Source organism: Vombatus ursinus, unplaced genomic scaffold, assembly GCF_900497805.2.
Source record: "Vombatus ursinus unplaced genomic scaffold, bare-nosed wombat genome assembly UNPS02014773.1, whole genome shotgun sequence".
Classification (NCBI taxonomy): domain Eukaryota; kingdom Metazoa; phylum Chordata; class Mammalia; order Diprotodontia; family Vombatidae; genus Vombatus; species Vombatus ursinus.
This window is the reverse complement of record NW_020954551.1, coordinates 40,163,706-40,178,849: the sequence shown is the minus strand read 5'-3', so window position 1 is coordinate 40,178,849 and position 15,144 is coordinate 40,163,706. Positions and strand designations below refer to the sequence as shown.

Below are 15,144 nucleotides of genomic sequence, written 5' to 3'. Positions count from 1 at the left end.
CCACCAAGCAGCCAAGGCAGGATTCCAGTCTGAGTCCTCTGACTCAGGGTCCAAAGTACTTTTTACGATTCCCAACATCCTTTGGTCAAGTTCTTTCCTCTTTCTGGGCCTCAGTTTCCTCCCTTGTAAAAGGAGGTGGGTTTGTTTAGACGAGTCACGAAGTGTCTTCCATTCTGAAAAGGAAACTTAATTTTAATCCAGTTTGCTCTCACCTTCCTTCGCCCCAGGTGCAGCCCAGACCCCGCCTACAACAGGACAAGTAAAATCGACCCCTCCCGCGGCACAGGCTTTCATCGCCACTTGCGGTTCCGAGGGCTTTGTGACAACCTGTCTCCGAGGAGAGACGGAAGAATGGTTGCCCTGGCAACGTAAACAAAGTCAAAGAATACGGTCTCCGCCAAGTTCGCTTCGTTTTAAAGGGTGTCGAGTGCGCGCTCTCCTTGTCTTTCTTGCCGCAGCTGCTTCTGCAAACCCCAAATAGTTGACGCTGTGCAAGGGCAGTCATTGTACCCCGGAGCTGGTGGGTGAGTCCGGGCGTGGGAAGAGGCCAGACATCCTCTATTTCTTTCAGGAAAAAAAAATTCCAAAGGCAGGGAAGAGAGAAGCAGCGGTCTATTTGGAAAGAGCGCTGGGCTGGGAATCCAAGAAAAAGTGGACCTGAGTTCCAGATCGGCTTTGTCTCAGTCCAGGGCTGTGTGATTTTCTACAAATCGGCGCCTTTCTTGAACTCTAGCTTCCTACTCTGTCCCACCCTCCACCACCACCACCACCCCTCCCAAACCACCGGGGGTTTCTATTGAAAAGACAACTAAAGGTCCTTTTCGTTTCCGACGATATATATTCCCTATAGAAACCCCTGGGACGAGAACAAAGGAGTGATTGCACAAAGTAGTCAAAAGCTGGGGTGGACTTAGATGTAATGCAGGTCATTTGAAAGTGGGGTTTGGCTTTGGCGGGAGAGGGCAGAAGAGGGGAGGAAGACCGTCCAGTGAAACTGTAGGTTTCCCAACCGCAGGCCTGTCGCAGATTTTGAGAAGGCAGGGATGCCATCAGGCAGGACTTGGAGCCTCAGTCTTTCCCTTGCTGGGCAGCAGCCCTCCTCCGTCCTCCATGGCATGCTGTGCTCCGCAGTCTTTTAGCACATAGCAGAGACTTCCCGGCATGATCACTGCCATTTCCAGATATCTCCAGCCAGATACTTATTCAATTCAATTCAGCCCATGACATCTAGTCCAAGTCTTTCATTTTACAGATGAGAAAACTGAGGCCAGGTGAGGTTAAGTAAGTGACCAGAGGTAGAACAACTGTGGCAGAGATTGGAACCTCTCTGCCCTTTGTCTCCAGCTCCAGTACGCTTACCTTTGAAGTATTCCCTTTCTTCCTTCTACCGGCTAAGTGTAAGGACAGTCTCTTCCAAAGGTTCATAGATTTAGGGTTCAAGGATACCTTGAGAAGCACAGAGTCTAGCCCTCACATTTGACAAAGGAAAGAGGGTGAGAGAGACTTAAGTGACTTGATCAGGGTCATCCAGCTTATTAAGTACCTGAAGCAACATTTAGACACATTTCTTCCTGCCTCCACACCTGGTGGTCTATGTTCTGTGCCATGTAGTTGCCTACATGTCACCAGGGCTCCCAACACAGATATTTCCAACCAGTTATAATAGTGTGATAAGGATTGACTGCCATCGTGGAAAGAACACTAGAATGGGTTGGAGCTCCAGCTCTGCTACTTATTAACCCAGCCAGTCTTGTCCCCTCTCTGGCACTCACTTTCCTTTCCTGTCAGAAGACAAGATTAGACCAGATAATCTTCCAGTCTCTTCTAGATCTGTCATCCTAATAGGTAAATAAGTACCTCCATGAGGTTTTCCTAGAACTCCCAACTGGAAATGATCCTTTTGGCTTCCAATCTTGAAAGGCATTGTGCTATCATGTACTTATGTTCTATTTGGTATTATAGTTATTAGGGTCCATGTCTTATTTCCCCAATAGACTGTAAACTCCTTGATGGTGAGGACCGAGACATTTGTTATTCTTTTTGTGTGTCTCTCAGCTCCCACCACAGCTCCTAGTCTAGAGTTGTTGGTGATTAATAAAACGCACATTGATGCAGAGGGAAAACACTAGGCTTGGATTCTGATGCCCTGGATTTGATTTTTAGACCTGGAGTTAGGAGAGACTCAGCCCTGGTATATATTAGCTGTGTGAGCCTTGGGCAAGTTACTAAGGATCATCTTCTCCATCTGTAAAATGGGGGAGAGGTCAGATAATAATACTTATGCTTCCTAACTTGCAGAGTTATGTAGTGAGCATTTTGTAAATCTAAAAGTGATAATAGAAATGTGATTTGTTATAATTACTCCAATTCTGCTGTCAACTACTCAAGAGGCCTTGAGCAAATCTCTTAAGTTCTATGGGCCTCAGTTTCCCCATTTGTAAAATAAAGAGGGGATGGGGCAGATAACTTCTCTTTTTTTGTTTTTTTGGTAGGTCAGAATGATGGTTGAAGTATGGCACTTTTTTTTTTTGGTGAGGCAATTGGGGTTAAATGACTTGCCCAGGGTCACACAGCTAGTAAATGTCAAGTGTCTGATGTGAGACTGGATTTGAACTCAGGGCCGGTGCTCTATCCATTGCACCACTTACCTGCCCCCTGGAGTAGATAACTTCTAAGGAGTCCTTTCTACATCTAACTGCTATGAACTGTAATAATAATTCCCGGCATTCATGTAGCATTTTAAAATTCTCAAAGCCCTTGACATAGATGCTCATTCAATCCTCACAACAATCCTATGAGGTAGGTACATAGTGTCTGACATATTTAATTAATAGATATTTCATGAATAATGTAATAATAATGATTATAATAATTTAGTAATATAATGAATAAATTAGTCATTCAATATTGATCCTTTTAATAAATTATAATTTAATAATGAGCATAATAATTTGATGATGAAATTAATAATTAAATTGTGAATAAATATAATTATTTAATATCAATAGGTATTTAATAAATTTTGTTGATTGACTAGTACTAATATCAATAGCATTCTTCCCTTACAAGCATCATGCCATTTAACATGGCTAGACTTCTAAGCGTTCTCTTCAGGTTTTGGCCAAACTTGGATGTGAGTGGGGATTCAGAACTGGAAGCTACCTTAGACACCACCTGGTCCAACTTTGTGATTTTATAGAGAAGAAAATGGAGTCCTCGAGAGAGGGAGTGACTTTCTTGAGCTCACAAAAAAAATAATAAATGGCTCTTCTGGGAAGTGAGCCCAGAGCCTTTGAGGCCCAGTCCAATGTCTTTTCCATTTCACCATACTGCATGGAGGTAAGGAGTACCCTCGCCTCTGCCAATACCCTGATCCCTGGGGTGTCTTTTCTTTCTCCAGGGTCTTCAGCAGCTGGAATTCCATACTGGAATTCATAGAAGGACTGATACATCCATAGAAGGACTGATACATCCATAGAAGGACTGATACATCATTAGGTGATCTCTTGGGGGAAGAGTTGTTAGCAATCTCATTACTTCAAAATGTCCAGGTTGCCATCTACAGCCCAGAAGACATTGACCAATAATGGTAGGACTTCAAGCAGTTATTTAAGCATTCAATTCCTCCAACAATATTTTTAACTTAGAATTTATAGTAGCAACTAGTGGTGAGTCATTCTAGTGCTGAACTTCACAGCTGGACCCAGAGGGTTCACAAAGAAATTGTCCTGGAGGCTAGAAACATGGAGCTCTAGACCATGGCTAAAAAGTCAACTAGACAAGAGGGTTTTCAAGGACCACAGAAGTCAGTCTCTGAGTTTCAATTCTCCCATCTGTAGAGTCGGTTTAAAAATTCTCAACCAAATAAGACTGTGGGATTGCTCTGCGGAAAGGGAGAATGGCTTCTGACCAGCCTACCTCACAGACCAGTTGCTAAAGACTGAGGAAAAGAATGGATTCAAATAAGTAACAACACCTCACAAATAGCGATGCTATGTATCCACTAGATCGGATTGCTTACCATCTCAGAGAGAGGGAAGGGGCAGGGAGGGGAGGGGAGGGGAGGGATAGAATTTGGAACTCAAAACATTTTTTAGTGTAACTAAATTGTTTTAACATGGAATTAGGGAAAAATAACATATGTTAAAAATAGCGGTGTTAGATACATCATGGCGTTACAATAGAATTTGGAACTCAAAACTTTGTAAAATGTTAACAGATTGTTTTAACATGGAGTTGGGGAAAAATACAATGTCATATAAAAAACTAGTGATGCTAGATACGTCATGATGTTCCATCTTTGTCTCTGTGAAAGAACCACATAAGTCTGTCTACAGCAGTCCTTTACCTGTGGCCTTCAAATGTTCAACTCAGTCCACAGTCAAAGAGGATGCCTCAGGTAATAATACTTGTTGAATGGTGGTCTTTGAGGTAAAAGCTTTAATATTTGTAGGCAGCAAGAGATTGGGGTTTTTTCCCCCTACTTTTCTTTTTTAACACAGATGAGGTGGAAAACCCTTTCTACATGTCCCCAGACACGGATTTCTTCTTGCTTCGAGACAGACAGAAAGAAAAGCATCGGTTGGTAAGTGATGGGCCTGGGCTGGGGAGATTCCCTATCTGACTACAAAACAAACAAACAAAAACACTTTGCAATTATTCCTGTTTTCCACATCCCACTAGAATGTATGGATCAAGCCTGTCTTTCTCTGTTTCCCCATAGTGTGATAATTGTTCCCATGGATAGCTTGAATAATCATCAACCTGTATTGCTGAAGACCTGTATGATTGATTAGCTCAATTCCCTGCCTCCAGCTAACACTGGTCCATCTTTCACATGCTACCATAGTAATCTTACCAAAGCATAGCTTTTATCATTATCATTCCCCTTCTCAAGAACTTTTGATGGTTCCTCAGTGCCTATGACATCAAATCCAAATTCCTGTTCTGGGCCCTCCAGAACCTGCCTCTACCCATCCTATTCAGTTTTATCTCCTGTGGTTCCCCTGCATGAAGTATTACCCTTATGGTTTACTTTCCATCCCACAAATATACCATGCTCATTCCTTTCTCCCTACATTTGCATATGCTATGTTCCACCCATAGGATGTCCTCTCCTGTCCTCTCGCAAATCCCAACCCATCCTTCCAGGTCCAACTCCAAAGTTACTTCCTCCATTAAGGCTACTCACATTGCCCCAATCTGTAGCCAAATCTTCCAGTCTGAAATCATTGATATCATTTCTCCATTGTGCTAAAAGTCAGGAGGGAGAAAGTCTAGGCTAGCTGCAGATATTGGAATTAGTTCCAGCCAATCTGCATTTCTCTATAAATACGAGGTGTCTCCAAAGTCTTAGTGTGGCTTTCAACGTTAAATGTGGGATTTGCTATTTTTCCATGTAAGTGAGCCCTCAGATAAACTGTAAGCTCCTCAAGGGCAGAGACTGTGGCTACTTCTCCTCCTGTGTGACTCGAAAACCTGAGCACAAGGCTGCTCACCCTGGGATGGTTCAGTAAAGACAGAGATTTTTTGGATTGGATTACCAGATCACACCAGCGAGGTATAGTCAAGGAAAAGAATCTACATTTCCTTCCCAAGTGCACATTTTCGAGTTTTTTGGTTAACATTTAAGCCCTTTAGGTAAAAGCAGATGTTAGCCAGTCATTAAATATGATCCATAACCCATAGTTGCTCTCTTCCGTCTGTCTCCATGTTTCTTTAACTTTGTTTTGTCGCTGTCCCTGTTTCTCTTCAGAGGTCTTTCCTCTATGCCTTGACATAGTGTTTTTGTGTTTCTGCCTGTCATGTTCACATTTACACACACACACACACACACACACACACACACACGTTCTCCCCAGTTCCACCACCACATGTTCCATCTAACACCTAGTAGTCACAAAGCCAATAATTAAGAAGGGAATACTCACATGACCCCATGGTCCAGGTTGATGGCTAGCACCCTATAGCCTGCAGCATCATCCTGTCCACATTGAGCTCATCTTTGGATGATTGGAGGGGAGGGTGGGGAGCAGAGAAGGGCAGATGGGGCATCTACTCTAACCAACCTGTTTCCTCCAGGAAAGGGAGGCAAAGAAAACCATGAGAGTCTATGAGAAGATGACCTATTCCTCAAAAATAGCTGCCAAGTGCACTAACATCCGCAGGCAGCTCCAGATGGAAGACCACATGGAGGACCAGGCTTTGCAAGCTGAGGCCCAGCGCCTCCGAGACCTTCGAGAGATTGCCTCCTGGAAAATCACCGTCACCAAAGGTACGCTCACCACTCAATCCAGATACCCCAAGCCAGTCTTCCATGGCTGGGTAAAGTGGGGTTCTGGAAATCACCTCATTTCTCTAAGACTTAGTCTTCTAAATGGAGGCAGCCTGGCAAGTGTGTTCTGCAAAAAGTATGCAATTTAAAACTGGAAAATCTGACTCTGCCATATCATCTCTCTGAGCCTCAGTTTCCTCATCTATAAAGTGGGACAACAATGATCTATCCATCCATTATGGGACTTAGATTCACAAAAGAATCAGGAAGGCCAGTGATATGTAAAGCAACAAGCCTTTATTATGGCACAATTTAGACCACATATAGAAGCCTGAAAGCCCAAAATGAAATGCCCAGGGGTGGATAAAATAAAGGAAGGCTACACAGCCAAGGAGGCGGCAGGAAGGGGTGTGCTGGTTAGTGTTTAACAATCAGCTCCCAGAAAAACAAAAAAAAACAAATCTGTAGGCAGGACATACTTTTAAGTTAATCTGTATCATCAATACTTTAAGTCTAGACAATCAAAAAGCAATAAATGAAGCCCTGGTTCATGGCATTTGCCCATTTCCAAGGTAGAAAAACGTTAAAATTTAACCATCAGCTATGAGCCAGTTCAGGCTGGCTCCAGCCTACCTCTAGGTGCTGTGGTCTTTGGGACATAGTAGGGAAGAAAAGGAGAGGTCAGTGATGTCCTCATAGAGTAGTGCCCTAGGACTTGGAACATCAATCCTTCTAGTCAATGGGAGGGTGGTTATAGATCTGAAAGAGAGAAGAGCATGTTCACATCAAAGCACATTTGATTGGCTTCCCATTTCTGATGTCATAGGCAGGGAGACCTTGGTTTTGGCTAGAAGAGACCTAGTTGAATCAAATAAGAAAGCAATCATGTGGTATAGAAAATTCTGGAAAAGGGCAAAGTAAAAGGAACTTGGGTTCGAGAAAGAGGCATGTCCAGAGTAGAGACAGACTGCCTGTTGAATTCATAAGCCCTAGAAGTGATGAGGGATGAGTTTTATAAACTTTACAGCTTTATAGAAATATGAGTCATTATTATTGTTAAGGAATTCATTAATACCAGTTAAAATTTTGGTCCCTTCTAACTCTAAAATTTATGATTTATTTAATTAAATTTAATGGTCACGACCATGAGTCCTTGCAAAATCCAAAAATGTCTTCTGAATCATCAAAGAAAAGGTCTATCCTGTTCATATGAAAACCTTAGTATTTATTCATGTTGTTATACTTCCATGAAAACTGACAATTCAGTATTGATGTCTATATACATATCAATCTGAAAAAGGTGACCATTACTGATTGAAAAGTAACATAGTTTATTTTCTATAGTTTTAGAAAGGTTAGGAAGCAGAAATAAAACAAGAGAAAGAAATTAAAAGCTTAAAGATAGGCAAAGAGCAGATAAAACCATCCCTATTTGCTGATGGCTAGGGCAGCTAGGTAGTGCAGCGGACAAAGTACTGGCCCTGGAGTCGGAAGGACCTGAGTTCAAATGTGACCTCAGAATCCTACTAGCTGTGTAACCCTGGGCAAGTCACCTAACCCTGACTGGCTCACCAAAAAGAAAAAAAAAGTCTTAGGGAATCAGCAAACATACCAATCAAGACAATTAGTACCTTTAGGAAATTTGCAGGCTACAAAATAAACCATAAAAAATCAACAGCATTTCTATATAATAACAAGGAGAAGGGGAGGAGCATAAACATTTATTAAGTACCAACTATGGGCCAGGCACTGTGCTAAGTGATTTACAAATACTCTCTCATTTGATTTTCAGAACAGTCCTGTGAGGCAGGAGCTATTTCCCAAACAACAAATTTAAAAGAGAATAATAAAAAAGTGGCAGCTAGGTGGCACAGCGGAGAGAGCACCAGCCGTAGAGTCAGGAGGACCTGAGTTCAAATCCGGCCTCAGACACATAATACTTACTAGCTGTGTGACCCTGGGCAAGTCACTTAACCCCAATGCCTCGCCAAAATAATAATAATAATAAAGGAGAATAATAAAAAAGGGAAATTGCATTCAAAATAACTACAAAATGCATAAAATGCTTGAGGCTGAATCTGCAAAAACACACAAAACACTTACATAGATTCAATTCAAAAGAGCTCCTTACAGAAAAAACAGCCAGAATAAATAACTGGAAGAATATTCAGTGCTCATGATTAGACTGTGCCAAAATAACAAAAAATGGCAATGTTACCAAAGTTAATTTGCAGTTTTAATACTGTACTAATAAAACGCTCAAAAAGATGCAAGTATAACCCATAGTGGATTGCTTTCCATCTCAGGGAGGAGAGAGGGACAGAAAACCCTCATAATAAATATGCATAGTCAAGAGTACATTATTGGGGGAACTATGAATTAACTTAAGTCATTCTGGAAAGACATCTGGAATATGCCCCAAAAGTCAATAAACTGTTCATTCACTTCAACACAATAATGCAACTATTAGGTCTATAATCCAAAGAGATCAAAGAAAAAGTAAAAAAGACCCATATGGTGAAAAATATTTATAACAGCTCTTTTGGCGGAGGCAACTAAGGAGGTGCTGGTCAATTGGGGAATGACTAGGGATTATGGTATATGAATGTAATGCGATATTATTCAGCCATAAGAAATGACAAAATGGACAGTTTCAGAAGAAACTAGGAAGATCTATATTTTTCAAAAAGTGAAGTGAGAACCATAAAAAACAATTTGTACAATTACAACAACATTATAAAGAAAAACAACTTTGAAAGACTAAAGAACTTTGGTCAATACAATTACAAATCAAGACTCAAGTAGACTGAAGGTGAAGAATGCTACCCATTCTTGATAGAAGAGTGATTGATGAAGGATGAAGAATGAAACATGCATTTTTGGATGTAGTCAAGGAGAGATTTTCTTCTCTTGACTATGCATATTTATTATAAGGGTTTTCTTCTTTCTTTCTTTTGTTGTTCAAATGGAGAGAATGGAAATAGTGGGATGGAAAGAAAATAAATGCTTGCTAATTGCAAAAGAAATTAATAAAATTAAATTTAAAAAGAAAAGTAATGTATCAAATATTTTTGACTTTTTCTATACTTTGAAATGTTAACATTTAATTTTTTAAACACATTTTTATGATTTTTTTTGTATCACTACTACTTCCCAATGATCCTGCCCTACCCTCACAATAGAAGCCTCCCTTATAGCTGAGCAAAACGAGCCTCCATATTGGCCGTGCCTGAGAGTGTACGCCTCATTCTAAATCAATGCTATATGGTATGAGATGTTAGCCTAAACCTAAACTCTTTCAGTTTGCAGCAATGTGAATCCTTAGTCCATAGCTGAGGTCTTCAGCTTTAAGTAGTGTGTTTATGGTTTGCAAAGTGCTTGATAGATATAGATATAGATGTAGATATAGATACGAATACAGATATGGATGGACAGTGAGGTGGTACAATGAATACAGAACTGGGCCTGAAGTCAGGAAGACTCATCTTTGTGAGTTCAAATCCAGTCTCAGACATTTACTAACTGTGCGATCCTAGGCAAGTCACTTAACCCTGCTTGCCTCAATTCCCTCATCCATAAAATGAGTTGGAGAAGGAAAATGGCAAACCACTCCAGTATCTTTGCCAAGAAAACCCCAAATGGGGTTATGACTGAAACAACTCAACAGAAAGAACAGATATGGATAAGATATAGAAGTAGATACAGATATAAAGAGAGATGGAGATGGAGATGGAAATAAAGAATCTCATTTGACATTTACAACTCTGTGAAAAAAGGTGGCGAAGTTGGTAAATGACTTGCCCAGGACCACACAGAGTGTAAGTATCTGAGGCAGGCTTCAAGTATGGGTCTCCCTGGCTCCAAGTCTGGCACGCTATTCAATAGGCCAAGCTACCTTTCATTACCGAAACTCACTGTTCTTCATACGTAACCTGAATTCAAGCCTTTTCATCTGAGGTCATTGATTAAAATCTTCCAGAAGTTCCCTTGGTAAGGTTATAAACAAACTCCCTCCAGATAATTGGGATTCTTGGATATTAAAAGGGCTCCATGACAGTCAACCGTCTTCTAAGTAGTGACTTGATATAACTAATACGTTTTAATAGATTGGAATCCCAGACACAATCCCAGTGATTCAATTTGTTTGCTTTGCCATTACTGGGTTCCATTTCTGTGTTGAATTGGGTGTTTAGCTTACCTTCTGACTCTAGCAAAGCAGACATCACAAATCCAATGTTAAGATAAAATGGTAAGGTCTCTTTAACTCCTAGCCTTGAACATAATATATAGATGCTTAATAAATGCTTGCCCTTTTTTTTTTTAATGATTCAGGAATGGAGTTCACAGGAACTCTCAGTAAAGCAGATTATTCTTTTCAACTGATGTAAAGACCCTACAATATCTAGGGTATTGCACTAGAGTTTCTAGAGTCAAATAACCCATGCCTTTAATGAGTCCCAACTGTTAGGTCCTCCATTCTCATGTTCTTGGACAGTGCTGGAGTTGTATAGGATACAGCAAGTCCATTGTTTGGAGACCAGAAACCAAACTTGAATCTTTGGGGAAGGAAAAGGCTACTTAGGGGGCAACCCTCCCCACATGGGAAGATCTAAGGAGAGCAGCTTTTGAGAGGCAGTGATAGAGAATCAATGGAATTCCTCAAGTGGGCACTATATATTAGGAGGGATAGGAGCTACCCAGAGCACTGGTGGAGTGACAAGCATCCCTAGACCCTTTCTCCCTAAGAGAGAGGGGAGAGAGGTAAAGCCAAGATGGCAGAGTGAAGTCAGCTTTTTGGCTCAGCTCTCCCAATGCTTCCCTCTAAAACTTGAAAAAGTGTGTCAAACCAAATTTTGACCTGGGAAAGCCAACAAAAAAAAATCACAGTAAGCTTTCTAGCCCAGGGAAGTTTAGGAAGCCAGAAAGAGAAGCCTCAGATGCTGGGGTTGGGGCTGGCCAGGAGCATGGCATGGTGGTAGTGGTAGAAGTGACACCAGCTATGGGTTGTGGGGTGGCAGCAGGCAGAGCAGCTAAGAGTCAGAAACGTGAAGGAGATTGAACACCTCATCAGAAAGAGATCCCAGATGACCATTGTACCAGGAGCAGATGCAGGATCAGGTGATATTGGGCAGCTCTGTTGTCCATTACCCATCTCTAGGTCACAGTTCCAGGGTGGAGAAAAGTAGTCACAATCACAAGAGAGCACAGAACACAGCACAGGCTGGGACAGTCTCTCCAACCTCTCCCCAGTTTACACTACTTTGGAAGCCCCCAAAACTAGGTAACCACCGAGCTGTAACAGTGGCAGAAGCACATAAAAGACAGAAGTTTGGGCTAGACATTCCCCTACCCCATCCCCAGAGGTAGCAGAGCCCGACTTTAACATAAAGTCCAAAGTCAAGAAATAGGCTGGAAAAATGAGGCAACACCAACAACAAAGAATCTGACCATAAAAAGCTACTATGGTGACAGGAAAGCTCAACACACAAACTCAGAAGAAGACAATGACTTGAAAACACCTATAAGGAAAGCCTCAAAACAAAAGGTGGATTGGACATGAGCCCAGCAAGAATTCTTAGCAGAGCTTTTAAAAAAAGGATTTTTAAAATCAAATAAGAGAGAGGAAAAATTGGGAAAAGAAATAAGAGTAATGCAAGAAAATTATGAGAAGAGAATTAACAGCTTAGTAAAAAAGACACAAAAAAATACTGAATATCCTTAAAAACTTGTATTGACTAAATGCAAGTTAATGGCTTCATGAGACATCAAGAAACAATAAAACAAAGTCAAAAGACTAAAAAATAAAAGATAATATGAAGGATCTCATTGGAAGAGTGAAGGGGAAATTTCTTGGCTAATACCAAGTTCCTGGTCAATGTCAAAGTACTTGTCTCAACCTCCTGGAAGAGGAAGAGGAAGAGGGACCTATCCTGGATAAAAACAAATTCCTTTTTGGAGAGGAGAGAAACAAGCAAGAGGCCCAGGAACTGGATGATCAGCAATGGATTAAGTCACAGTATAAAATAACCAACAGGGACTTTGCTCATGAGTGCTGTTGTGAGTTACGTGGACTGTGCCAGGGTGATGGAAAGAGGAATGGCGGCTCACTTTCAGTACCAAGTGAAAAATTCTTTTTCAGGGAGCCCTCAAACCCTATGTAGCACTATAAGTCTAGAAAATCACATAGGTCCCTAGAGGTTGGTGGGGCTCAACAGAGAAAAAGTGGGCCATCTCTCTATTGGCATGAAATGTGATTCCCTTCTGGGGACATCTCAACCACAGAACAGTACTATGAGACTGGAGAGCTATATTTGTAGCCCAAAGAGCAAAGTGAGATGGACTAGAGATGGTAGAAGAATTGTCTCGACTCTTTATGGATTCTTGTGAAGCCTTGGGGTTTTTTCCCATTATTTCTATGTTTGAAATAAAGGCTCTTATATATATATATATATATATATATATATATATATATATATATATATATATATAGTTAACTTGAGTGCTTTTACATAAGTTGAGAGGGACCTTTTAACCTATAGCTGTAGTGACTTAGATATAATCTATAGTCTTTTAAAAAAATTTTTATTAAAATCTTTTGTTTTTTTACACTGTTTAAATTTTCCCCAATTCCTCCCTTATCCCCCATCAGCCATCCCATGTAACAAATATTTTTAAAAGAAAAAGAGAAAAAAAATCAGAAAAACCAATCAATACATCAAAAAAAAAATCTAAAAATATATGCAATGATCCATATCTGTTGAGATCCCACCTCTGAGGGGAATTGTCATCTTACATCTCTTCTTCTTAGGGTCTGTACTTGACACAAGCCATACTGTTAACATTTTCTTCAGACACCCTAAGTTGGTGCACAAGCCAAGGAATGATGTATGAGAAGTCCTAAGACTGACCCTGGTTTTTGGAAGCCTGAATCTCAGGATCCAGGGCCAGAACCCTTATATACCGTTAGCAGTTAAGAAACAACTAAATTTAGCATCTACTTAGCAAGAACAATCCAATTCAGAAGCATTCACAATATCCTATAAACACCAAAATGTTCCTAGAAGCAGCAAAAAACTGGAAACAAAACATAGATGCCCATTAACTGGGGAAAGGCTGGCGTTGTGGTAGATGAATGTAATAGGATATTACTGCACTGTAACAAATGATGACTATAAAGACGACAGAGAAGCTTGAGAAGATTTACATGGACTGATCCAGGACATAATCTACATAATCACCACAGTGATGCAAAGAGAAAGAACCATGGAACATAACCATAAGCTGTGAAATTGCAATGACCAAGCTTGGTCCCAAAGAAGAGGCAGAAGAATGCATCTCTCCACTTGACACCTACTAGCTGTGTGACCCTGGGCAAGTCACTTAACTCCTAATGTCTCACCAAAAAGCAAAAAAAAAAAATACATCTCTCTCTTCTTTCAGAGGTAGGGAGTTACCAGTGTGGAACAATACCTATAACATTGAACTTGGTAAATGTGTTGGCTTGTGTGGCTCAACTGTTTTTCTTTTCTCTTTTCTAAATTCTTTGTTATAAGGGGTGGCTCTCTGAGGAGGGAGGAGGAAGGAATATATCGGAAAAGGCAGGTTATGTAAAAGTCAAAGATATCAAGAGAAAAAAATTAAAGAAAAACAATCCTCCACCTTCTACCCATGCCCACCACAGCCTCATCCCAGCTGAAATCTTCCCTGGCCCAGCCCTACCCTCTTCAGCTCATTCTCACAGCAGCCTTTTGGGGTCTCTCATCCACCTTCCTACTCAAATTAATTTGTCTTAAAAGGTTGATTTGAGGGTACATTTCATACTTCTTGCCCCAAGGCCAAAATTGCCAATTAGGACTCAGGAGAGGTACCTGGCATACAGTAGGTACTTAATAAATGCTTGTTGACTTGACTTATATGAAATCACTGGCAGGGATCTTACATGGACTGACTTGGGGAGACTCTAAAGGACTGGTAGGAATAAGAGAGAGAAATAATTAGAGAGAAAAAGCACCCCAAGGCAAAAGGAATAGTATGAGAAGAAATATGGAAGATAGCAGGGGATTTGCAGAACAGGCCTGAAAGAGATTAGAGTACACAGAAGGAAGAAATACAAGTTAATAATTATATTCAACCTTTAGTATTATCAATAAAACATTTTTTAAAATACCCAGAGGATGGCCTCCAGCATTTTGGAAGATGGTAATGGTTACACAGAATGAAACATTATCAGTCACGGTCTGCTCCAGTAGATGAGAACACCCTCAGGATGAGAGATCACATACCCCTCCCCTCCCACTGAAAGAGGGTAGAAGTAAAAATAAAGCTCACATTTTACTAGACTTTTACAGTTTAATAATATAAAATAACTAGTATTCATACAGTGCCTACTACGTTCCTAGCACTGTGCAAAGCACTTTACAAATATTAACTCATCCTCACAACAGTGAGGAGACGTAGATATCTTCATAACACGCCAAGTAGATAGGTGCTATTATTATCCTCATTTTACAGTTTGAGGAAACTGAGGCAGGTTTGGTGACTTGCCCAGGGTCACACAATTGGGTATTGTCTGAAGCTACATTTGAACTCAGTCTTCCTGACCCTAGGCCCAATACTACATGCACTATGGAGCCACCTAGCTGCCTCTAGTTTATAACGTATTTTCTTCACAATAACCCTGGGAGGTAGATATTGTAAAGATTATTGCCCCCATTTTCCAGATGGGGAAACTGAAGCTCAGAAAGATAAAAATGACTTGCCTTTGGTTCCACTGCTAGGGTCAGAAGCGGAATTCAAACCCAGATTGCTTGACTTCAAGTTTAGCCCCAATCCCCTCTTTTTTTTTCCTTTTCACTGAACTCTACTGCCTT

General features: G+C 40.7%; 1 protein-coding gene across 2 annotated transcripts in view; it reads left to right on the top strand.

The window, feature by feature from the left end:
* The first annotated feature begins 457 nt into the window (after positions 1-457).
* Positions 458-15,144, top strand: part of CFAP100 (cilia and flagella associated protein 100) — a 45,138-nt gene continuing 30,451 nt past the window's right edge. Inside the window, exons 1-5 of one of the 2 annotated variants that reach the window (XM_027863994.1) lie at positions 458-524; positions 3,401-3,589; positions 4,316-4,399; positions 4,503-4,585; positions 6,082-6,274. In XM_027863994.1, coding sequence (XP_027719795.1) covers positions 3,544-3,589; positions 4,316-4,399; positions 4,503-4,585; positions 6,082-6,274 — 406 coding nt within the window. In that variant the 5' untranslated portion in view covers positions 458-524; positions 3,401-3,543. The remainder of the gene's footprint in view (positions 525-3,400; positions 3,590-4,315; positions 4,400-4,502; positions 4,586-6,081; positions 6,275-15,144) is intronic. The other variant, XM_027863995.1, reaches the window with a different exon arrangement.